Raw genomic sequence first — 26,424 nt, 5'->3', positions numbered from 1 at the left:
CTGTTAATCAGAAAATGAATGTCTGAAACCACTGCAAGAAAGAGGCAGAATTGCAGCTGAATATCATGAATGAAAAAACATTCACCACTGTGAATAGGACCATCATATTTCCCAATGGCAGCTCCCTGTCTTCCCCTAATTCCCCCCTCCCTTTCCCCTCTCTCCTCAAACACATACGCCTACACTATGGGAGGAATGACAGCTGTTCTTCATGGAATGACAGCCCAGGGATATTGCATCCTCCCTTAAAAAAAAACAGGCAAGGTACAGAATAAGGTCAGTGAAGGGAGACAAAGGGGTCTCCCCGAGATGGCAAAGGGTAATTTATTGACAGATGAGATAGACGTTACTACAGAAAAATATTAAATGGATTCTTTTCCCCTGTCTTTGGAAAGGAAAAGAAGTGGGAAGGGTTAGGAAGGACAGATGCCAGAAATAGAGACAAATTTCCCAGGAGAGGAAGAAGAAATCCTGAAGAAAATTAGGATCACGACACAGAAAAAAAAAATAAAAATCAGAGCATCTGAAAAGCTACGAAATTCTGTCCTAGAATCCTGTATGGAAACAACAAAAAAGGGTAGCGGAGACGGAACCCCACCACTATCAGCGGCCTTGCTTCAAAGGCACCCTGTGAGAGAAGGAAGTGCTGGTAAAACAGAGTGCCTGATTAAAAGCCGGTGTTTGAAAAGGGCTGTCGGGGAAATTACAGAGCTGTGCATGCACCCAACATCAGCAGTGAGAAAGACTCCGGGACCACTAATCGAAGTGAGGCTGAGGGAGCATATGGAGCATGGAGATTTTATTAAGGACAAGAGTGAGCCGGGGTTCATACAATGGGAGCAGCCGAGCTCAGGAGATGGGAGGAAAGAAAAGGCCAGGACTTCTGGTGCAATAAACTGGCATAGTGCTGCCAACTTTGACAGTATGTCAGTTCCCGCTGCAAGGAAAGAACCTGAGTGAGAGGCTTACATAGTGGATGCTATGAATATAGTTTCTCTGCCCTAGATTCATAGCTTTCTCCAAAATAATTGTGCAGGAAAGGGCAGAAAAAGCCAATGTACCAGCGCACTCTAGTTGGGGTTCTGTAACTCCACGTTGCCCCCAGCCAAAATAGGAAGATACCAAGGACGTGTTCCTAGAGCTTGTCGCATTAGAAGAGTTTATGATTTTCACCTGTCAGGGCAGGACTGACAACAGAGGAGTCACCAAGGAAAATTTCCACAAAGATAAAAGCAGCAGAACAAAAGAAATATGACAGAGAACAGATTTAATTTACGTTCACAAGCAGGAATAGATTTAAGCTAAACAGTATTTTATTCTGCTCCTTTGTGCAAGGGCCATGGTTTTTAGAGTGTGTAACTCAGTCCGTGTGGTAGAATAAGGGAATAGGAGACTCTTCCTGTGTCCACTGTAATGTGCCAATGCAGTATCTGTCTAATCCTGTCACTGCCTACATAAACCTTGGCAAGACATTTCCCTCAGAGCAGGTTCTTCTGCCAGTTGTCTAATCTCACCTAAAATCACGATGGCCCTCCCATTCCAGCAAGCACCCTGAGGTTACAAGATGATCTCTTATCATGCACAAGTCCAGCAGAGGCATAGGGGATTGCATGGCCCTGTGTTGTCAGCCGACTACTTTCCAAACTAAAAGTCAGGTTAAAAAGTGACAGAATTAATACCAAACTCTGGTTTTAAATGATCTAGATGGGGAGCATTCATCCCATCTCCATGACTGCCATGCTTATGGCTGAAGGGAATAATAGCCGGTCTACGTTGGATTTGAAGCTTTGATACTCCAGAGGCATTTGCAATCTTTTGAGCCTTGGGAGAGTGAGTAGGACAAAGCAAAAATAAAAGCTGGTGCTTTGCTGAGTTTCACTGTTAGGGAAGTGTTAAATGCTAAAGAAGGCTTGTACTTTCAGCGGGTGATTTAGCCTAGCTTTCGGCTAGAAGGCTGCTGTATGCCCCAGTGCAATCTGCCACACAGAGCCAGAACCAATCTGGTTGTTTATGAATCATTTCTCAAACAGAAAAACATAGCTAAAGCTGCCACTTTTGCCAGGAATGTATGCCCCATCCATGTGATGGACTGCATTTATATTTGAAACCACCTGCACCATCACAGTGTGACCCAGATCCAAAAGATGATCTAGGCACTGTAAAATTCAGTGCAGCATATCTAGCTTTTAGGGACTCGCCTGCCTACCGATCCCACAGTTCTCTGTTAGGTACCTGGCTTCCTTATGTAACTGTCCCAACACCAGCACAATGAATGGGGAATCTCTTCACAAAAAAAATAAGAAATGCCAAAGTCTGGGTCTGCTCCAGTCTTAAGGTAGAGTTTTACATTGGTAAATTGAGGATTCCCACTGAGGTAGAGTCCTGCTGATGCCTTTATCTTGGAGGTGGCGATTTGAGTGACCACAGGGTAGTCACTAACACCATGCCCCCACCTCTAAAAAAAGATTAATTTTCTGTCAAATCAACAAGTTGATCTGACTGACAAGCTCCATACTCAGGTCATTGCTAGATCGGACGTAAGCAATGTGTTGTCAATGTGCTGCCTGGAGGCTGGGGAAGGCAAGGTGAGGGAGATGGGACCACCACTTCTGGCAGCAGTCTGCAATCATACTGGATTAGTCATAAACATGAAACTACAACAAAGCACTTCTTTCTAGCCTGGGCTGAACTTTACCTTCGGTCCTTACACCAACCCTTATCCACGGACAAGACATAGCCCATAAACAACAGATGACAAAAAGCAGAGAGTGGCCTTTTTCAACACAGTAGCTCAGTGTTCAGGCCATCTCAGAAGATGGGAGATAGCACTTTAACTCACTGAGAGAACCTGAATCTGTACCTGAGGCAGCAGCAGGCTCTTTCCCTGTGCTGTTGGTTATTCTGGAGTGAGAGAGTCTCACATCGACTATATCCTTTTGAATTGATTATTTAAGTATTCTTCGGACCAGAAAGACGAAGCACAACTTTGTAGATTAGCACTCGGGAACAGTGACTTGGGAGGGGAAAAGCCTGCATGGATGAACGCTTCACTCTTTCACATTGCATATTCTCTGGAAAAAGGCCTGAAATGTATGTCTGCCCCTCTCAGGTGAATGCCTTAATCACCAGTTTAGAGAGTCGTGCTTGTGCTCTCTGGAGGCCAGAGAGTATTTAATTGTGCCACACAGAGCTGAGTGATTGCTCAGGGAGAATGACTTTGTTAGCAACATGAAATTAGCCTGATCTTTTGAAATTTTCCGCAGACTTCCTCTGCTGCATTGTATTCTTCTACAACACTGGGCTCAGTTTCTGTGTCTCAAATACACTGACAGATGCAATCTCTTTCTCCCAGCCTGGGTCTATTTCGTTCATTTAATTTGTAAGTCTTTTAGGGTGAGAACATCTTGAACTGTGCTGCGTGCAGTACATACTGCAATGGGGTCCTGGTCCTAGTTAAGACCTCTGGATACTAATGGAGCAACAGTAAATAACCATATCCTTAGCTATTACTAAGCCCAAAAGGATGCTGAGAAATAGAAGGTCATAAAGGGGAAATATCTGGAAGTGTTGAGCATGGATATCAGATGAAAAAGACCCTCTCCATGAAGGGCAGGAAAAGCACAGCATCTCCCTGTATCAAGGTCAGAAACGGATCTCAGGCAGAGCTCTTCCGTAGTGTTACTACAGGCAGAGGTGGCCACGCTCTCTGTGAAGGTTTGTGCTCTTAAAGGTAAACTAAAACACCAGTTTAAAATGCCAGTGCTCTGTGTGGCAAGGAAAGTGTAACAATTCTTGGGGAAAAGGGAAAAATGAGCTGAAGGCAAACAAATTTCTGTTTCTGTTTCCCCATGAATAAAGTGGAGGTTATGTTCCTTATTAACTTCGGCAACCAACACTGAAAAAATTCTTTGGCATCTTCAGATAGAAAATGCCTATTTTTGAAATTCAACATTTGTACTTTTTCTTTAATGGAACTAAATTTTTTAAAACACAGAACTGACTTGTCAGAAATATTTCTGATGGTCTCTGCCTTTTTCTAGTGCTTTCGCAGTGAATAGCTATGATTTTTTGCAAAATAGAGACTATTTCACTGAAAATTTCTAGGAGAAAAATCATTTCTACTTAGCAGTAGCTTTAAGGCCCTTGAATCGGGCCACATTCTGCTGCCAATGCCGTTTCGGGGACACTTGGAAAATATTTTGAACAGCAGGGAAGAATGGTGATTACCACTACACAGTCTCTCAATGGTGTGAATACTGTGGGTTATTTTCCCTTTGACTGTTTATGGCCTATTTACAGTATAATCACACCAAATCAGGTTATAACATGGCTCTTCTTTTTTTTGTAGTAAAAATAGAATATAGCATCATTTTTTTATTTACTGTAGCTCCCCCTAAGAACTAAGGAATTTCCAGGCACTAAGCAAGGATCATCTCTTCTCCAAGGCATTCATTACTGAAGGAGAGACAAGGAGAAAGGTGACTAGGAAAAATAATAGGCAAGTTATTTACAATTTCTATACACTTGCAGTAGCTATGCAGTTGTCAACATGGCAAAAAATGGAATTATAAAGGGGACTTAATTGTGGACAGAAGAGAGATTTGACAATGAGGTGAGGGATTATTTTACGGTGTGTGACTGTCATCAGACCAAGCTATGGACACACATATGAGAACAGTTCAGTGAAATAGTCTTACCACCCCATCCATACCAGCCAGTGGCACTATGTTATGGGATTAGAAGAAAACACTTAGTTGTCTGAACTTGTAAATGGCAGTTTAAAAGGGTAACAGCTCTGCCATGTTACAGATCGCCTGTTAGATTGTTTGAGCAAAAGCCTCACCCAAGTATCTGCTCACCAGAGAAAATCTGGTGTAAGAATTAGCCAGCACTAAACCCCTGGCTTTCTAGCATCTCTTGCAGCCAGTGGGGGGGAAATCTGCTAGCCAGCACTGAGAAGGCCCGGGCATCGGTCACCTGAGAAAGCAGCAGACACAAAGTTCTGCCAGAGATCTACTGCAGGAAAGCAATGCCCCAGCTGCCGCTCCAGCGAGCCTATGGGAAAAACAGTATTGCTCCCCAGTGTTAAGAAGGATGCACACGGATCAAAAGGACGGTTTACTAAGCTGATCCACGAGAGTTAGCAAAGGAGACGCTTTCAAAGAGACAGACGTGTTTTCCATTCTTTACAGTATGATACTATCTCACAATTGTGATTCCTTTTTGTTGTGAAGGAGAAATGAGCTTAAATGTGAAATTACATATTGGTTTACTTTATCTTCATAGAATCACAGAATGGTTTGGGTTGGAAGGGACCTTAAAGATCATCTAGTTCCAACCCCCGCCCACCATGGGCAGGGACACCTTCCACTAGACCAGGTTGCTCAAAGCCCCAGCCAACCTGGCCTTGAACACTTCCAGGGAGGGGGCATTCACAGCTTCTCTGTGCAACCTGTTTCAGTGCCTCACCACCCTCACAGTAAAGAATTTCTTCCTCATATCTAATATAAATCTACCGTCTTGCAGTTTAAAACCGTTAGCCCTTGTCCTATCACTACACTTTCTGATAAATAGTAACAACCCCTTGCTTGCTTCTTTTTTTTTTGTTTGAGACCCTGGCCTTTCTGTGACAGTTCACTCAACTCCTGCTTAGATTTTGGCTAACCCAGCTCATGCTAAGGCCTGATGTATGCTGGGAGCAGTGCCATTAGGTCAAAGCCAGAGCACCAGGTAGGCAGGACAGGTGGCCGGCAAGAGCTGAAGGGCCATTATGCCGCCATGATCACCTGCAAATTGCTGTCTCCTGCAGCCATCATCTTTTGTCTGGTGGTTTCCTGTAAATTTGAGATATCCAAACAGACCGTGACATTTTATTGGTGTCAGAAGTGGGATCTCTCTTGGACATGCTCTGTTGGCAAGCACAAGGTGCTTTGCCATGCCTGTTGAGGCAATCGGTTTGGTGTGAGCATAAAGATACTGTCTGTGTCTCTGTGTGTCTGTTTGTCTGTGCCATGAAAAACTAGACACTGAGTGGCAACAACTGGGAGAAAAATTGAGAAAGGGGGATGGCAAAATCGCAAGTGGGATTTGTCCTGGGTCGAGAGCCACTGCACGGATGTTGATCATATTTGGCAGGAGTTTGCCAGATGTGGGCTTCTTGTAAGTTAAAGAAGGGAAAAGGGAAAGATGCTATATGCTGGCTACTAGGCAGTTGTCGTAGGGCAGCAACGGATAAGATTGATGAGTTGAAAGGGGAAAATGTACGGTTGAAAAAGGAAAATGGAAAGAATACTTGGGAAGTAAAGTGTAAGCAGTTAGAAATGCAAAGTAGACTGCTTGAATCAAAACTTCAGCCCCAGATCATTGCAGGAGCTGAAGAGCACAGGAGGAGGTTATTGGAAGCTACTGCAGTAGACCCAGTTAAAGTCTGTTGTGCCATGTATGGTGATGATTGGGATGGGGCTATCTGGAAACAAGCAGACCCGCAAGCCCTCCGCTCGGGGCGAGGCGATAGTGAGGATGATTCCCTGCCCCCTGCTCTCTTGGCACTGGTAATCAAGACTGAACGACAGAGCATGCCCGCGGGGGCACAAAACCCGCCTCCCTCCACTACAGCTACTCAAGGATTTACTGCCCTAGATTTAAGAGGTCTGGAGGAGAGATGTGGAGCTAACCCAGGGGAAAACACCCATGGACTGGCTAGCACGGATCTGGACAGCCGGAGCCAACCAGCTCCACCTTACCCCAGCTGAAGCTCAATCGTTGGCACTAGGTCCGGGAATATTGTTAGGTACCGCAGGGCCAAATTGCCATTGCCTTATGGACTTGTGCTTTGCGCTGGGGATGTGCTATGCATCCTACTGACCGTAAGGGGGAAAGTGCGTGACCCTGGAACTCGGCAGCCAGCCCGCAAACCGCCCTGCTGAAGACTGTGATTTTAGCTGAATTAGAAGGACCAGCCCTGGGTGCTGAACAACGCCCTCCCGCAGAGCCGCATTCCTGGGAGGTGATTTGTGAGCCTGTACACTTCTGACCTGCAATAAAGGGAGCTGAGGGGGTGTTGAAATCTTTAGCTTTGGCCATTAAGGCAGGCTTAAACAGTATTACTTTCCAAGAGGTCCTTCAACATATGCTAGCAGGTTTACCACTATATGCCCCACAGGATAAAAACCAGGGGAGGACCTCAGCTAAAGTAAATGTGAGCGAGCCAGCCTGTCTCCATGCAAAAGAAAAAAGCAAAAAGAGGAAACTGGGAAACGCCCTCAGTTACTACTGAGCGTAAGAGATGATGGAAAATGTGTTTAGAGAAGGGGCTCTTCCCGAGTCAGTTCAGTGGGCTGCCAACTCCCCTTCTGCGGCAGCTGGCCTGGTTTCCCTCGTTCACTTCTTGTGATAGCCCTCTGGGACCTGTGTCAGGAGATGGGGGTGACACCGTACAGTTTAAAAGGATAACGACTAGGGAGCCAGAGGAAGCAAGGGAAGTGAGCTCGGGGATATACCCAAATCTATCAGCACTAACCTAGACCATGAATATGCGGGAAACTAGGGTGGGGGCTTGGTTCAGTGGCAGTACTGGCTGCTGCTACTCCCACTGCTGAGGATCCCAGTCCCAAGATGATGGTCGCAGTTAATGATCGCTACCTTACAACATTCCTCATTGACACAGGGGCCCAAATATCGATGGTAGGTAAGGGCACTTACAAAGGACAGCCTCCGCTTAGCAAGCAGTTAGTTTCTATTGTAGGCGTTAATGGGAAAATCACTAACCACCCACTGGTCAGGGCTAAACTAATTCTGTCTAACGGACAGATGATTCGCCTGACCTTACCTTTAGGTTCCCATAATGTATTGGGTATAGATGCATTGAAGGGTCAGTCATGGATGGACTCGGGAAAATGGGAAATAGGGGCACCACCCTCTTTGCCCCACATTTTGCCTCCTACAAATGCATCCCTGACTGTTAATCTGTTGCAAACAGCGGCTCCTTTACCCCAGAGCAAGCTAGTTAATATTCCACAATACAAATTTTGTTCTGATGCTATTTGTCCTCTTACTGTATTGATAAAGGAGATAGAATAACAGGGAATCATTGTCACCTCTCATTTCCCCTACAATTCTCCTTTATGGCCAGTAAAGAAACCTAGTGGCAAGTGGCGACCAACAGTAGATTACAGAGCCTTGAACACTGCCACTGAACTGCTCACTGCAGCTGATCCCAGTATAAAAGATACAGTCAGTTTTCTTAATGAACAGTCCCCTGTGCTGAACCAAGACTAGCAGGATGCTTTGAACACCTTGGTGTGGCACCCAGGAGATCGGATGAGATTTCAACACCCGTCACTCAGAAAACCCTGGGTCACTTTGCAGCACTTTTGAGGGAAAGGAATATGGGAAACTGTGGATACTGTGGGAGTGACATTATTCATTACTGAGGCTGGGATATGATCCAAGACCTAGGTCGTCTTTCCCTCTCCCTAGGAACTGTTGAACTCCTGGACAAATAAATGAAAGCTGTCATTCAACCTGCATACTACGGAAAGTATCCAACTAGAAAGTATACTAAGCATTCCCTGGAACTTTGTTAATACTTTCTATGGTAAAGTGCTATCACCAGAGATAATACTGACAACATCTAAAAAGTCAAGAGCCTTCATGTGTTGGACAATTCTAACCCTCACATTGGGGCATCTGGCATTCTGTCACATAAATGTTGATGCACTATGCAATGATCAAACAAACCCACAGGAGCTGGTAACCTCCACGACACTTTCAGATACACTCTTTGCTCTACTCGGGAGTATGAGCAGCCACCTCTGTTTATAAGATAGGGACGAGGACCTAGACAGGAATATCTGACTTGGGGTTCCTAAATCCTTTTCAGGCAGTAGAAAAATAGCCTGATTTTCATCGGTGTTCAATGTCTAGTAGCTCCAGATTACTCCAATACCTTTTCAGAAATGAGTAGTGAACTTCAGTTCAGAAAAACGTCCCTCAGAATATAATAGAACAGTTTTATCAGGACTACTCTCATACTTCTACAGCTTTAAAAAAATAAATATATATATCTATATAAGGGGAGGTATTGATGAACAGTAGTTTCAACCAAGAGCTGACTTTCCTAGTGTGCTCCAGGCTGAAATCTCTGAAAAGCAAAAATGCTCACTTGCAAGCTATCTCCACAGCCCAGGTCAGCAGGCAGCAATTAGTTTCTCAGCCATTCACTCTTCTTTCCATCTTCCTGATGGATATTTCATCTGAGTTTATGCTCTCCTCCCTCGCCTTCTCTTCACCTCTCTGCCTCTCTTTCCAATAAGGCTGTGATCTGTCACAGACTCTCAATGGACAAGACCTGTACATCCCATCACAATGCTGTCATAGGCAGCTACATTAGACAGGCCAGGATGAAAAGCAGTTTGGAAGGGAGAGAAGCCATCGTGCTTCAGGGCATAGACTTGAACTCTAACCAAGGAAGAGAGATGAAGGAGGGCTTTGGGCCAGGAGGGGAGAAAATTTTACCCAGGGCAGGTTGTTCCATAATTACCCACTTAAACTTTCTTTATAGCTTCTGAGATGCATCTGGTTCTGGCCAACATCAGAGACAGAAGGGGCGGATCACTGGTCTGATCCAGAGGGGGAATGAGTTTCTTCATTCTTTTTGCCGGTGCGCTACTGAGTTTATAACATTTTCTGAAGCCACAATGAAATCCCTTTCCAAGAATGACCCTTGCTCTGCCAGTGATAGCCAAAACTCCTTCCCCAGCCCCGTCCTTCACACTTCCACAAGCAATACAGAGAGAAGCCGGTACAAAGCCAGGTCAAGATGATAAGAACAAAGCCTTGAAGACTGCTCTTAGATACCAGCTTTACTTCAACAGAGCAGGAAATTTTCAAAGAGGTGAACTCTTTCTCTCTCTCTCTCAGGCAGGAGTCTCCTGGGAGGAGAAGAAAACAGCTTTCATTTTAGCGAGTCATGATATTTATGGCCCTTTTATGGGTTTTGTTTGAAAATATAAAAGTAGATGGACTTAAATCTGTTTCAAAAGAGAGGAGATGGGAAAGGGACAGACAGAGCATACGAAGGGCACGTGGGTCTGAATCATCTGCCCACATTCAAAAGAAAATCAAACACCTTCTTTGTTTTAATATGGACCCCTTCTGCCAGTCATGAGGATAATGTCTGACCTTTTCTTGCATAGACCCTTTTATCCCTAATGACTTACAAATTTTATATGTACACTACCACCAAGAACACTCACCTTGGGATGAAACGTGACAACTATTAAATTATGCAACTGCAGCACCATGCACCAGTTCAGGTGTGATTGCTCCCAGGAAGCAAGACTTTCAGATCACGTCTCCTGCAGAACTGAAAGCTTTATACTGTATTCCTGAGGGGCAACTGTCAGCTTCTGCTTGCTCACATACCAGAGTCTCATGTGGGCTTTTATCCATCCTATTTGTGGTATCTGTTCAGCAACTGAGGTTGCACACTTTTGAGGGCCTCCTGCTTTTCATATGTGGAATCTCCTCTGACCCTTTGCCTCTAGGCAATACTTTTGATCCAATTCACAGACTAAGGAGCACATGCCTGGCAAAATTATTGAGGGAGGGAAGTTTAAGTTGAAGAACTGGGCTTTGCATTTAGTTTTGAATGTAGTTAGGCCTGTGGTCATTTTATCTGCCCTGGGAATGAACTTTCATAGGTTATGACAGCTAACGGGAAATTTCTATGAGCAAAATGTACAAAGCTTCCCATTAACTGGTAGTTTCATAAAGGCTGTTGTGGTTTCATAAAGCTCTCCTCTCAAGCAAGGAAGGAGAGATGTTCTGACAAACTAACAGACGGCTTTCGACTGGATCTGAGTTCAGTACAGAGTCATTGCAAAGATAAATTGCTGGGATGGTCCGTGAAGATGGACCAGTCACACAATGTTTAATACCAGCTGGTGTGTGCTGCATCTTTCTTTGATATGGTGCCCTGCAATAACCAAATGGAGAGATCACAAACAGGCAGATCTCTAAAATTAGGCATGTTCCTGGCAGGACGTGACCTGACGCATATAACTGTCTGGCCAGTTGTAAACAGTTCTTGCCACCATGGTTGTTTTCTAATATCACTCAGAAGTCCGAAAAGACTCTTAAGACATTGAGCTCCAGGTAGATGCTGTTGGTAGTTGTGTGATGCTATAAAAGTGATCAGTTCCTTTAAATGTTTCTGTCTTCTAAGTAGCATCACCTATTTCTTGGTTCAGTTTTCTGCCCGCACACATGCCCTTCTGACTGGAGTCATCCTTCCTTTCATGGTTACTTGTGCAGAGTCCTTGGTAAGTTTGAATCAGGTTTTAGGATTTATTGATCTGGCCTTGTCCATTCTGTGGTGTGTTCTTTGATTTAATTTAATGACCGTAAAGCATTCAGGCATGTTGGCATGAAGAGTGCACTGGAAAAAAATAAGTGATTGATTGATTGATTATGTAGAGGCATTGTTCTCTCCATAGTTAACAATGAAGCTAGTTTTCCATTACACCCATTTGTGTCTTCCAGGGCATACATATGTTAACTAAAGTAAACCAATCTGCCTGCAGGTATGAATCATATGTGGAAGCAGTTACGCTCTTGTGTAAGGATTAAATTTGTCTATTTTAAAGATACATGCAAATAAAAATCTTCGAAACGCAATTTAGAGGGGAAGGTTCAAAGCACAGACAGGATGTCCCTTCTGCTCTCTAAGACAGTTTTCACATCGCCACACCTGGGTAGCTTGGCATAGACATTTACTTTAACCTGTTGGTCCTGGGAAGAACTGAATTCATATTGTTGCCTGCTTTTATAAGTCACAAATAATGTTTTCCCTTTATGTCTCTGTGTGTGCTTGTGTGTATGTGCGTGTGCCCCCTGTGGCAGGGGAACAGCAGTCACAGGGAAACACTGAGCTCAGAAGCTACGGAATGGTTGTAACAGAGGGGTAGATGGAAGCAACAGGAAATTAGCTCCTGAATACCCTGAAATGTACCAAAGAACAAAAGGCAGTCTAGGAAAAAAAGGATAGGATTCTTCCGTGTCAAAAACATTTCTGTTCCTAGGGATAGCCAAAGTGACAGGGTGTTCATTTAAGTAGATTATGCTGATATTGGCAATATACAACCTAAATACACCTACTTTGAACCTCTCCATTTTTTACATGAAGAACAATGTAACAAATGTTATTGGCATTTAAATTATTACTCCTGGGCAAATAAGTTAGCACCTTGCTGAGATGACTGGGGCAATTCACACACCATTTAGAGCTATGCTCCCACCTTGCTAGAGAACTGTTTATTTGTTACACATAGTTCCAATTTTGGAAGTTTTCTTCACAATTAGAACAGCCAGAGATTTAACCCACTTTCATTTTTCTAATGACAAGTGAAATTCCAGAGAATAGCTAGGTAGCTCTCAAAGAGGTTCTGCTGGAGTACATGAGCACGCAGTGTCTTTCCAAGCCCTAGACTATATTAATCACATGCCTTCTGCATCTCTGTTGAATTGTCTATAAATTTAGGAAGGTCATGGATACTGTGTTTTCATGTTATAATGTCTATATTGAATGTATTCCAGCTAAACCCTTTAAGGAAAGGCAGGCAATGCAACATTACCATCCCCAAGTAAAACTTTTTGTCTCATAATTCACCTAGCTCTCCACTACAGCTAATGCATAAGCATTTCTCAAGGAGCTCTAAAAGAAGGAAATGGTGCTAAACTCCTTTTAAAATTATCCAGTCTAAACTAGTGCCACATGCAATAAATCAAATTGCCCTGAAAATCCTAGATGGGGGAAATGAGCCATGGCCCCACACCTATCAGTATTACGATGCAGAATGCAGCTGTTACACCAGGAATAACTTATTTCTGGCACGTTTCCGCTTCCTTCCAAACTTGCTTCTGCCGCATTGAATTCCCAGTCTAGCACAGATGTCGTTTTATCATCTATGTCCCACTAATGTCTCTCACCCTTTCCATTTCTCACAGTCCCCTTCACATTTCTTACAAACCTGTAATCTCTGTAAATCCCACCATCTCCTTCCTTCCCACAGAGGTTGCCCCATAACCTTTCCCCAGATTTTTATACATCTAAACAAATTAATATTTTGCATTAGCCTCTTTGGCTTACATACGTATCTTACTGTCTCCATCCAATGTAGGTCCCCTTCTTAATTTGCTTATTGTCTTCCGATCTCTTTTTGAACACTTCTTATCTCCTAGCTCTCCAGCTTTCATCACTTTCTTACTTCTTACTTCACTCAGACCAACATCAAATGGGTTTCTCTCTCACGTGTCCCTCCTTAACTTCTTTGCTCCCCGCATACCCTGAGTTTCTACATTGTTCAAAGGACATTAAGGAAACAGAGTAGTAGAAATGAGAAGCCAGCTGTGAAAAAATGCAGAAGGACTTAATGAGACTGAGACACTGAGCATTAAGATGGCAGATGAAATTCAATGCTAATAAATGTCAAGCATTACGCAAAGAAAACTTAACATATAAAATGGTGACCATTGCCATCCAGCAACAAGATTTTGTGGATATAATAAATAGTTCCATGAAAATGTCACCTTGGTTCTCAGCAACAGCCAAAAAAGCATGTGAACTGTTAGGAGTTAATAGGAAAGGAAGAGAGAACAGAAAAAAAAAAGGTCATTATGCCACAGGATAAATCCCTGCCACACCTGCACCCTGAATACTGTGTGAAGATTTGGTCCCTCATCTCAAACGTGACAAAGCAGAACTGGAAAGGGTTCAGAGAAGAACGGCCAGGATAATCAGAGACATGGAGGAGCTCCCATATGAGGAATAAGTAACTTGGGCTGAAAAACAGAGAGCTAAGGATGGGGCATAATGATAGAGGTGGGTAAAATCTTGTGTGGCATGTAGATACTAACTAGAGATTATTTTGTCATCAAAGGAGGCTAGCAGGCAGAGGGTTCAGAACAGACAAAAAGGAGATGGCTTAGTATTCAGTGTAGAGTAAGTTGTGGGACTTCTTGCCACAAGAGATCACGGAGGCTAGCGGGTACAAGGCTATCATGGCTATAACTCAAAAATGACTAGGCACCTCCATAGAAGGAAAATCTATCCAGGGCTATTAAATACAAAAATATCACATCTGGCTCAGGAGGTCCTTGAGTTGCAAATGATTAGAAGCTGGAAGATCATGCTGGGGAAATATCACTTATATCACTGCTCTTATATTCTTCCCTAGGTATTCACTGTTGTTCTCTGTCAGAGACAGGATATTGAGCCAGATGGACCTTTGGTCTGACCCCATATAGCCTTTCTGATGTTCCTGTGTTTATATTCTTAACTGACTGTATGGATGCTCCTTGCACTTTCACCTTCCACTGTACAATGCCAAAAAACCCCCTCCTGCCTACAGCAGCAAACTGAGGCTGAGCAAAAATATCAGTCCCAGCGCATCTTTGCTGAAAAATCCTTCCTAGATAAATTTGGGTACTTACCTACTCTTTTAATCTAGTGTCAGAACAGTGTCATTGCTGAAAAACCATTCACTCTGCAGCTCTGGTCACCTGAAACAATCTGTGCAGACCTCTCCCCTTTCACCGATTCCCTATCTCCTTCTAAATTCTCATCTTAAAACCTGACTTTCTAGCCTGCCTTCAACCTCTCCATTTCTGTCTCTCCTGGTTATTGGTCTTATGACTGAATGCTTTAATATTTTCACCATGCAAGGTCTTTATGTCACTGTTTCATGTAATTTATACCTGTGAGCTGGAGCCTTTCCCATCTCACTTTCAAGCACAGGCCATACACTAAATGGAGTCCAAAATGATCCCCACCCCCTTATTGCTTTGGGGGTTTGGCTTTATTAACAAGGATATAAGCAATAAGAAAATAAAGTTCAGCTGTTTCTAAGGCTTCTCCCTCATGACTGCTCAGCCAGCATCCTAGATGGCCTCTCCCCAGCAAACCATTTTTATCTCCCTTTTACACAAGTGAACTAATAAGCCACCTACCTCAGTGAGTCAGCAGAACCCACTTAACCCTTTCCCAGAAGGGTCAAAACTCGCTATCAGGATGGTTTGGCTCAGGCTTGTTATAGAACCATATTCTGCCCCTCAGCCTTGAATAATTTATTTGTGCGGCAGACCTAGATTACTGTTTAAATCAAAATGCTACCCAAACAAAGGCTGTGCTGTACAGTGCAAAATGAAACCAATTACTACATCATATAATGCTCACCTTTTACAGTGTAAGATGCCCCCTACAGTACTGCAGAGGACAGACATTTCTGTTGAGAACAGCAGCCAGCCATAGGAAGCGGGAGAGAGATTTTTCAGAAGGAACCAGCCCTTGATAAAAAAGTAAATTCAGTGCCAGAAGGTATTGCACACTTCCACTTTGATCTGTCGAAACTTAAGACCTTTTCTAGACTGAAATTAAAGCAAGCTCCAAATATGCATGTGCAGAGTTTTTTCCACAGAGCAACTTTACCAAGGATGAAGAAAAGAGGAAAATGCCTATCCTAACACACATTGCAGAAATTCAACATAAAATCTCAGAATGTGGATCAAAGCCTGGAATTCCACTACTTAAAAAAAATACAACTCACAGAAGTATGCAGAAATAAGGGATGCATTGTATTACATATTATATTGCAGTAGAAGTGCATTATAAGCCTTATAGCATCTCTGGATGCCTGAAACATTAAGAAGACCATGTTCCTTATGTACTTCAAAAATGTAATCTGAGTTTACTCAAAAAAACCCCAAACACACAAGTAAAATATGTTCTTTCTCTTCTTTTTCTACCCGTTATTGTTCAATCACCTGATTTTGAGACTCCATTCACCTGACAATAAGTAGCTATCATTTACCCTAGTCCTGGCTGTCAGAAAGAGTCATCTTTATCTCCAGAGAAGCAGGGATAATGTCTAATCAGTGAGTTATAGTTGAGAGAAATGATTCTAAGTTTAGGAAAATTGGCAGCTGCATTTTGTTATCAGTAGCCATTATTTAGATAGCATTGCTGATGTGCGTGGCGTCATACAGACAAGGACAAAGACCAGGCCCTTGCCCTGTGGAGCTTACTGTCTATATTACACAATTAAAATAGGGAGAGGTACTAGCATAATAGTAATAGTGAGCTCTAAGCATCGCAGTGGGAGGGAGAAGAGATTACAAGAAAAAGAAAGACAAAACTTCCTGTGAGAGAGCAATACTGCATCATCCCTCCATTGTTGTTTTATACTCAGCTCTGCCAGAGGGTTTTGTTGTTTCAAAATACAGTCTGTACAGAAGAGGGAACAGATAATTCCAGAGTAGAAATCAGGAGAAATTGGCCTAGGTCTTTATAAGAGAGAGGTGGAGGATGTTGACTGGTGACAAAAAGTTGGGTGCTTTGATGCGTCAGAGACACAGCATCATACGAGCCACAAAAGTGATGCTGTGGCAGGCCTGGCAGGTCATGTCACACAAGCTCATGAGGCTCTGCAGGGCATGGAAAGACCCGAGGCTCTTAACTTGGTGTACTCAGTTAACACGGAGACTGTGCTCCTTCCACTCACTCTGAGAAGTGGGCTCTGTAGCTCATGATACAAACAACACGTTAACTGTAACACGCCAACTAAACCTACCATCTCCAAAAAATGAGCTTCCAAGTACCACATTCAACAGACATACAATTTGTCCTTAGGTGCATGGTGCCTTACACCAACGCTTTAGTTATACATCATTTTATTATGAGGTCAGTTTGTGTATCACTCTTTTCTTTTAAGGCAATCGTGTTGAAAATTAATACATGACAATCTGACTATAGCCATAAAAGCACAGACTTAGCTGAGCTGCATACGTAAAACAACCTGAAGTCAGTACTTCAGAAACCCAGCCTAACCTAAGACTAATCCTAACCCTAGCTCCGTCTCTTTAACCGCATCAGAACATAATTTTTAGATGGCTGTTAATATTACTGCATTTGTCCTTTGTTGACCCAAAGTTATCAGCAGGAACCAACTATGCCGGAGCAGAGATGACTCCATCTAATAGAAAACAATGGTACCACAGGAATACATTCATTATTGCATTGAACTTCTAAAAAGAAGGAGGCATCTTCTTTCTTCTATTTCACTTTGCTTCTGCTACTTAGTGAAGTAAAACAGTACATGTATTCCCCTGAACTGTCTTATTTCTGTAGACATTCATAAGACTGGTGCAGAAAATGGAGCCTACCTGGCAGTATCTTCTCAGTGGTAGAAAGTAAAACTGATTAAGAGAGGAACATTCTTCAAGTTCCTAGAAAAGGCTGTTGCCTTCTTCCATTTATGATCAAAAAGATCCTAGAAAAAATATGTCCAGTCTTTAACGAGGCTAGGAAATTGAAATAACCAAAATGGGATGTGATTGGTCTTTTGAATTGAGGTGCCACCATTACTTGCTTTTGCTGCTGAAGCATCGTCTGGCTCCTAATGGCTTCTAACATTGTGTTCCTACCTACATTGATCATTTAATACCAGCATCTTCTTTCTGACAAACCACAAACACTTCCAAAACTTGACCTCTTCCCTTTATCGCTTTTGATTAAGAAGAGAACTATCTGCAGGAAATGCCCTACAAACCACAAAGGATTATCAGAAATATAATGATGAGTGATTCGGGGACTCTGTGGCTCTGCTTGTGTTCCTCTAATCTGATCTTGGTCACTCTTCCCTTCGCCGCCGGAGCTTTGCTGTAGTTTCTTCTAGTCGGCTTCTCCAAGCAGCGATAATGGCATCATCATCCATCTCTTCTTCCTCTTCTTTACGCATGCTTCGCCTGTACTGAGAGAACTGTCTAGATGCAAATCTTTCTTCAGTTTGTTCCACTTTTGCCTCCTTCTTTCCATCCTCTTCAGACTTTGAAAAGCTCTGGGTGAACTTTCTCTTAGCTCCAAATTCTGACATGTCTGACTTGGCCTCCTCTTCACACGCCTCCACATGATGAGATCTAACTCGACTCTGTGTAGATGGTTCAGGGGATTCAGAGTCAAAGGATGGCTCAGGTGTTCGGCTGAAAACATGCAGCTCTGGGCTCTTTTCTCTGGAACTTGTTGTCTCACTGACCCTTGACCTTGTGAACTTATACATCTTTTTGTCCTCTTTTGCAGAAGCAGAGGAAAATCTTGACGCGGTTCTCAGTGAATCTCCTTTTGACTCGTAGGAAGAACAGCTGTCTAGCTCTTCTCTTTGGGATCTGGAAAATCTGTAACTGGATGTTTCAGAATCCATCTCTCTAACTTTGGATGATCTGCTATATTTCTCTCTAGCCTTCTCACTTTCATCGTAATATGATGGTGGTTCTCTTTCTGCTCTCAGGCCACTGAGCCACTTGGTAATACCAGTCTCTATCTCTGACTTTGCTGCACCTGTGTTTGCAGGTTGACTGGACGGATCAAAGACTGTATCAGTTCTGTCAAGATCTGCTTGCAAGGGGCACCTGTGGCTGTTTGTTGTACTCTCTCTGTCATCTTCTATTTCATTTTCCTCTCCTTTGGTCATCTTCTTTTTAAATAAAGTGCTGCGTTTATTGTCTCTGATTACCTTTTCAATTTGATAATCTGACATTTTCTCTCTCATTTCCATTTGCATCTCCTTCTCCTTCCTCCTGAGTTTCTTTAGGTCAACATCATCAGCAAAGAGGCTGTACAGTGGCTTGCTTGTCTGTGTTGTCTTCATGTTTAAACTCAGTCCTTCTGTCCTTGCGCTCACTGAGGTATTGCAAGACAGGACAGACTGAGACTCAGCCCTGTGCATGTCCTGCTGGCGAAGCTGAGAGGTAGCAAGAGATGAGCCACTCTGAGCACTGAGAAGAGAAACCTTATCATCATCTACACGCCTGCCAAGGTCTCCTGACATTACGCTGGAGGCCATTGCAGACGATGGACGGGACAGCATCATGATCTCATTTTGCTTTTGAGCAATGGTTTCACTGACCACATTAGCGATCCAGTTCTGAATGCTTGCCATGGATATTGTGTCACCTGGGCCAACAGGGAGATTGGGAAGAGGTATACTTGGCATCTGAGGCTGCATTGCCCCCGTGCTGCTCCTGGTCTGTGACAAAGATGAATGATTTGTCTGCATGCTCAGTGCAGAAGCTGTATCCTCGGCACCGCCTGCAGAAGGCGCTGAGGGCCAGAAAGCTGACAGTGGGATACTCCCACTCATCGTACTGTCTGTCTCCCAGCTGCACATGGACTGGCTTTCTTCTAAAATTTTCTTTGAATGTTCAAGGAGCTCTACACGCCTCTGCTTCTTTTTGGCTGAAGCAGAATCCTCACTTTTGGCAAACTCCACAAATTCCTCCTTGCTTTCACTGCCCACCTTCTTCTGCCTCTTCATTTTCCAAGCCTGGTAAGCAGTCAGGTTAATATCTGACAAACTCTTCCCTTCTGTCCCCTCCCCACCTGCCTGGCTGCCATCTTCTGCTGGAGATGGTGCAGAAGATGATGATGATTCTAAATCCTTCTTGTGAAAGCCAAACTGGATTCTCTTGACCTTCCACCTTTCTAGAGGAGTCAACTTGTCTTTGTTCTTTTGGCAGAAATTGTAAAAGGAGCTACTGTCTGAAAACACACTCTCCTCATCCTCATCCCTCTCCTTTCTTCCTGTTTCTGGGGATTGTCTCTCCCCACCAATTTTATTCTTAGAACGATACCTCTGAGCAGCTTCCTTCTCAATCTCCAGAAGCCTTTGGTTCCACATGTCCCAAGTGCTCTCTGAAGACACAGAGCCTGTGCGGCTCCTCCTCATCCTGCTAAAGCTACTGGCTTCCAACTGTTGCTTTAGGGTTTGGATCTCAAAACTGCTCACACTCTCAACATCACTGAATTCACCTGATGGGTAAGGTCTTCCTCCCATGCTGGAATCTCCATCCTCCTCCCTGGGTGGACCCTCCATTTGGTATTTCTCATTTCTGCACTGCCAGTCATGGATCCTCTGTTCCACATCCTCCTCAGATTGTTCCCCTTCCTGATCCAGAAGCTTTGGAGAAGTTCTTCTTCCATGGTTAACTCCTGGTTCCTTTGCAGGCAGGCCTTGTTTCTTCCTCCATTCCTTATACAGCTGTTCCTCTTCCTCCTCACTGATGAGGGTGGAGTGTTTGGAAACCCAGCTAGATTTTCCCGCCGATGAAGAGCTCATAAGACTACCCAGCAGGCTGCTGGTGTCCTCTTCTTCTACTGTGATGGAGTGGGCTTTGGCTCCCATGATGCTTTCTGAGTCCCCAACTCCAGACAGCCGGGAAGAAGTCCCTGCATGGACAACAGGACTTTGACTAGGAGTGACTTCTTCGTCTCCAGTATGCTCCAACTCTCGTTCCTCTAACAATTGCTCGTTGAGCTCCCTTAGCTGCTTCAGAAAGCCATCATTGGGGTAAATGGCACGCTTCTTTCTTAGAGTCATCAGAGCCTCCAGAATGGTCATATGGTGGTAGATCATCAGGTAAGCAGCCACCAGCACAGCTGAGCGACTGATTCCCATTTCACTGCTGACAAGGATTTTGCCTACAGATATTGAATATAAAAGTAATTAGCTATTTCCAATAACACAGAGAGGTTGCTCTGATATGTAGCACAAAAGCATTCTCTGAATAGTGTTAAAAATTAGACAGATTATATACTTCAGTGACTGAAACCAAAACTAAATACTTGTTAGCTTTGTCTTAATAAAAATCTAGATACATATGAATAATAACCACATTAGTTTCAAAAGCGGTGGGCAGGCACATTTTAAAACAATCTAAATAATATTTGTATTTTCACCTATACACTTCACTTCCCCAAATAATCAAGAAGTTTATAATAGGTATTAGAAAGACAAGTGATACAGTATTCTTGACTTGCTGGCTGACTTAGGGTAAGACAATTAAGCTTTCCATGCTTCAGTTTCCCCATATGTAAAAAGGGAGATACTAGCATTAGCCTCCAGGAGGGTATTGGGAGGATAAGCAAATAACTTAATTTTTTATAAGGCACATTATGGGACTTAAATACAATTTTATACTAATTTAATTATATTTTTGCCAGAATCCAGATCTGCAGTTTTGCAAGGTACACTCAAACAGTTACACGTAGACTGGCTGAAGACCAGAGTCATAGTACATCTGAGAACAGGAGAACCAAGCAACTAGCAGAAAAGCTGATTTTGCCTCTGACAAACTGATACAGCTGCTCCAAATTACTGGGACCCACCGTTCTGTAAATAGTGACTGCAAGAGCTAGAATCAAAGCTGAGGATCTGCTTTATTTCATGGCATTTACACAGAATGCAGAAAACTAAGCTTTGGCACAGAAGAATTGTTTTTAAAAGTTATTTTTATAGCAAATTACAGTTAAAGAAAAGCTTGTAAATATGAAGAGAGCTTAAATGAGGCTTTGCTAGCCTGCAAATAACTGAAATTACTGTTTCTAAATGTGTGATAAACTCCAGTTTAATCAAACTGTTTGCACTGAAACTTAATGAAGCCAGTTTAAACACCACCTTTCTGACTGCCGATATGTTACCACAAGTATTTACCTAATGTATCTATTCCTACAATCCCGAAATGTCTTTTACACCTTTCTTAGTATGAAAAGTCTCAGTTGCCTTCCGAGTGTTTTAGCAGCCAGTAAAGCCTATCTAACAGCTCACCAAAAGGGAGAGATCTCATTCCTCTGTTTTCTTTCAAGGCTCCTCTGTCTCCCTGCATCCTTTCCTGTGTGGGCTCTGGTACTCACCGGGCCCTTTAATAAGCCAGTTCAGCTCACTAACCCAATGGAAAGCCACCTCTTCCCTGCTGGGCTGTTGTTTTTGCTGGGTTAGCGAGTTGAAGGGTTGATGAGTGCCAGCAGCAGTAAGCATCTGTACTGTGCCAAGGGTAGCAATGGGAGTTATGAGGAAGAACATAGGTGGGTAGAGTGTCCCTCCTCGTGGTGTTGTTGGTGAGCTATTAAAATTGGCTCAGCTTTTCTTGCGTACTAACAAAACTTCTCACTTTTCTTACTGCCACTTCTACTAGGAGGTGACCTGTTGTCACTCTACAGAAATTAAATGCATTGAATACATATATGAAGAATGTCAGTGATATCACTGAATGCGGTGTTCATTTTCGTATTGAGTTCCATAAAGATATTTCTAACTGTCCACTGAAGCCGCAACAAAATGACCAGTATGCACTGGCGGTCCACAGAATAACAGTTGCCATGGAATCGGAGTCCAGCAAATTATACAGTAGCCGGGGTGTAGACATCCAGGGGTTCAATCCAGCTGTCTGGATTGTTCAGGTAAGTCAGCCTGTTCTTTTGCAGTAAGCATCCTGGCAAAACTGAAACTCACAGTGTACAGGAATATATCTATATATAGTATTATATAATATCGATATTAAAAGATCTATTTATTGGAGCAGGGCTTCACCTCTTTGCAGTAGGAGGGTACTTTCAAAGCAGCTGAGGGAGGTGGCTCGCAGCCAGTTTGAGTCCGAAGACATGGGGCTTGCAGCGGGGGCTGCTGGGCTGCCTCCTCTCACTAGTTTGCCCCCTCCTGTTTTGAATGAGGCATGGCAGAAATGGGCAAGAAGTGTTCACTGTAACTGGATGCAAAGAACAAAGTATCTGCCTTCTACCCAATTACAAATGCGGCATCGTCTATTTATCAGAGTAATGCTTCCACCCATTAATTCCCAAGCATTCTGGAACCACTGTAATCTTCTCCTCTTACCCCTGTAAGTCAGCAGTGCTTCGTCAAGGAACTCTGCAGCTGGGCGGAAGTGTTTGGAGATATCCATATCTGGAAAATCATCCACTTCAATGCCCAGGTATTGGATATTCAGACCGTTGTAGAAACCTGGTCCTGTGTATACGCCTGTACCATGAGCTGCATTCAAGACATGCGTGATCCCCAGTCTCTTCAAACGGCTTTTGTTGACCGCAACACTTCTTCAGAAAAGAAAGAAAGAAGTTAGGTATCAGTGCTCCTATTTCGCATAGGAAAGAAGCTGTCTGCTAACAGCGCTACAGAGCTCCCAGTCTGTGTTACTCATCCGACACGTGGCTCCGCTCAGACCATAATGTCCTTTGAGAGTTCTACAGGTCTTTCTTTCCAATATTCACCAGGAAAAGAAAATGAGAAACTTGCACTCACCAGTAGAGCTGCATGCTCAATTTCCATGCCAGCTTGATTTTAAACTCATCCTGCCATCCTAGGTTCAGGCTGTTTACTTATTTCTCAATTTTTATCACTTCGTAATTATGTTTTACACTATATCCCCTCCTAATTCTGTTCTGGTCACTTGCACAGGTGTCTCAGGCAGCTGAGCCATGGTGCAGAAGACCTAACCATTTCCACTCGATATTTGCTACGGCATTTATTTTTTAACTCTCTTTTACATAACAAAGACTTTAGTCCCAATTTCAGGGCCAAATTCCAATCAGAACAGTGTAATTTGGGCTCATTTGCCTTTTCCTCTCCTAAACTCTCGAGGCATCAAAATAGCATAGGAAAGCTGCTGATTCTATTCAGAAGTATTTACTTTTCAGTGCACAGAGATCTTTGTGAGCATATTCTGAAAAACACTTTGGGGCTCTCTAGGGATGAAAGGTATTAGATGCATGTAGTACATGTTATGCCTTCAGTGGTTCCATCTGACCCTTCACTGGGAATCTCGTGCGACTTGATGACAAAAGCTGACACTCACTTTTCTGCTATGAAGACATTAGGCCAGACTTCATCCACAGCATCCCTGGGGGTCTCCAGCCTGTCCTTCACAAGTGCCCTCTGCAAGTCCATCACACACGGCGTGTTAAACAAGCTGGTGTCATCAATCTTTTCCTTAACTCGGTTGTACAGGTCTTCCACCATCAATTGCTGCGCGGACTCTAACATCCTGGGACACGCTGAATCTACCTTGGTGTCCTTTGTCTTCAGTTCTGGAATAAACTGACACTGTAACTAAAAGCATGTAAAAACAAAGCAAATATATGACCTGTCATCCTTTGTTCCTGAGACAAGCCTTGTGGCTTGCTTTTTTTCCCAGTAACATCACACCGTCCTGTCTGCAATGTGTGCGTGCACATGCTTATCTAGCAGCCTCAAGGTAGTCAGTAATGGGAAGAGCATATTGCACTGTCCTCTCAGTCCGGAGACCCACACTGGCCAAAGGCCTGGGAGTTAAGGGCACACTCATTCTAGCCTCAGAAGAATGCAGTTGCTCTCTACAGCTTCCTGATGAGGGGAAGTGGAGAGGGAGGTGCTGATCTCTTCTCCCTGGGATCCAGTGACAGGACACGTGGGAATGGTTCAAAGCTGCACCAGGGGAGGTTTAGACTGGACATTCGGAAGCATTTCTTTACCGAGAGGGTGGTCAAACACTGGAACAGGCTTCCTAGAGAGGATGCCCCAAGCCTGTCAGTGTTTAGGAGGCATTTGGACAATGCCCTTAATAACATGCTTTAGCTTTTGGTCAGCCTTGAAGTGGTCAGGCAGTTGGACTAGATGGTCATTGTAGGTTCTATTCTATTCTATTCTATTCTATTCTATTCTATTCTATTCAGTTTGTTGCAGTGAGCAACCAGCAATCAAACTCTATTCACCACTGTGGTACACGATTCTGCCACAGATTCAGTGCACAACTTCAAAGGAAGTCACCAAACCTTTCTGTAAATTGTTATTTCTTTGCACTTTTCATCTCTACCTCAGGTGGGGTTTTCTCATAAAGACTTTTTTATCATTTTAGGATCTCTGGATGAGAAAGGCAAAACAAGTGCAACTCAAGTCTCTATTACTTACATAGTTCTTTTGCCCTTCCTCTTCTTACCTTCATTGATTATTTGTTTGGCAGCCACAGCAGATGACAGATGGATTGGCTCCATGAAGATGCTCTCTGTATCAGTGTCCGATATCACTGAATACCTGCCAACCAACCACACTGCCTATTAGGCAAATGCCCTCCACTGGGATCCCATCTCCAGGACTTCAGTCCTTTTCACCCATTCCAGAAGACAGCAGCAGGGAACTGGAGCAGCGCGGATCTTTTGATGGTATAAGGCAAGCCCTAGCTCTTCTCCCACCCCTCAGCCCCACCCTGCTCTCCAGCATGGCACTACAGGCTTCAAATATGCCTTAGTATCCCGTGTTTGCAGGATGTAGACAGCTCCCATGGGGAGGAGCTGCAGTGGGCTGGGAGTGCAAGAGAATGGACTGGTGGAGGAGTTTTTGGGTAGAGAAGATCAGTGTCTGGTTTGAGACTGGGAGGGGGATGGATCACAAGGAATAGTCTCACAAGTAGCTCTCACTTAGACAGACAGACATAAACACTGTCCTAACTAGAATTTATTGAACAATTCAAAACAGATTATGCTAGAAAACTGTTGGGTATTTTTTTCTGTAGCTAATTGCCTACAAGCATCCTTGGAGTTATCACAAGCTGCAATGCAAGCATTAAGATTGAAGCCTGTGAATCTCTGCCTCAGTACTCAGTACATTGGTCACTTCATAGCATGAATCTGTGGTCAGTATCTCCACTCACATAGTGTTGTCTAACTGCAGGTCAGAAACAACTATATGAAACCCACAAACACCTTTGAAGGGAGTTCTTTGACACACAGCATGATTTACTGAAGTTTTTTTAAGAAAAAAAAGGGCCACAATCTTGGAAACAAATATATTTCCATCTGGGTCCACCTGTACAGTCCAAGTAAATCTTCTCTTCTTACTTAGACCATCTTAACAAAATATTTTACAGAGCTTTGTCCCTGATGCACACCCTCTACATTTCCTTCCAAATAGATGGTACAGATCATTAGGACAAGTTTGCTGCCATCACAGAAGCTATCTGGCAATGCAGGCTTGCAGTACTTGCAACACACTGTTTTTGTGTAATGAAAGCAGGAGAGGGAGGGTGATTAATGTGCAGTCAGGATGCAGCAAAGTGTCTGGAGAGCTAAACTGCTTTCATTCTCCAGAATCAAAATGGAGGGCACAGCCATTGGAAACCACTTAATGGGCTCCTCTAGGTCATTTAGTTAGGTTCCAGCACTTGTCAACCGTGACTGAAAGTAATCCTTTTCTAGCTCTTCAAAGGAGTTTATGAGATGAGCAAGGGGAGTCTCAGTCTCATTTACAGGAGCTGACACAAATTTGCAGCTATGCCCTGCCTTCAATTCCTTTTGCTGTAAAGGTTGCCTCCAACCTCAATAAAAAGATAACAGTTGGTAATAATCTGCCACCACAGCCTCAACACATTTTACCTGTATCTGCCCCAAGCATCCACGAAACACACAGGTGCAGAACTGCCCAAGCCTGGATGCTTCAAGGGCCTCGTTCTGGTTGGGAAGGATCTTGCCATTTTCATCATTGCTTTTGGCATTGACAGCAAGAAGAAAAGGAGGGGGAAAAAAGGGGGGAGGGGAAGGGAGGGGAGGGG

The 26,424-nt window shown here is 43.5% G+C and overlaps 1 protein-coding gene across 1 annotated transcript in view; it reads right to left on the bottom strand.

The window, feature by feature from the left end:
• Positions 1 to 12,297: 12,297 nt before the first annotated feature.
• DUSP27 (dual specificity phosphatase 27 (putative)) overlaps positions 12,298 to 26,424 on the bottom strand; it is a 17,900-nt gene continuing 3,773 nt past the window's right edge. The window contains exons 3-6 of the mRNA XM_009274556.2: positions 24,817 to 24,911; positions 23,698 to 23,929; positions 22,722 to 22,939; positions 12,298 to 20,530 (exon numbers count right to left, since the gene is read on the bottom strand). Coding sequence (XP_009272831.1) covers positions 17,688 to 20,530; positions 22,722 to 22,939; positions 23,698 to 23,929; positions 24,817 to 24,911 — 3,388 coding nt within the window. The 3' untranslated portion in view covers positions 12,298 to 17,687. The remainder of the gene's footprint in view (positions 20,531 to 22,721; positions 22,940 to 23,697; positions 23,930 to 24,816; positions 24,912 to 26,424) is intronic.

This window comes from Aptenodytes forsteri, unplaced genomic scaffold (assembly GCF_000699145.1).
Source record: "Aptenodytes forsteri isolate BGI_AS27 unplaced genomic scaffold, ASM69914v1 Scaffold287, whole genome shotgun sequence".
Taxonomy (NCBI): Eukaryota; Metazoa; Chordata; class Aves; order Sphenisciformes; family Spheniscidae; genus Aptenodytes; species Aptenodytes forsteri.
Note: the sequence above shows the minus strand (reverse complement) of the source record. Positions and strands in the feature narration are given on the sequence as shown.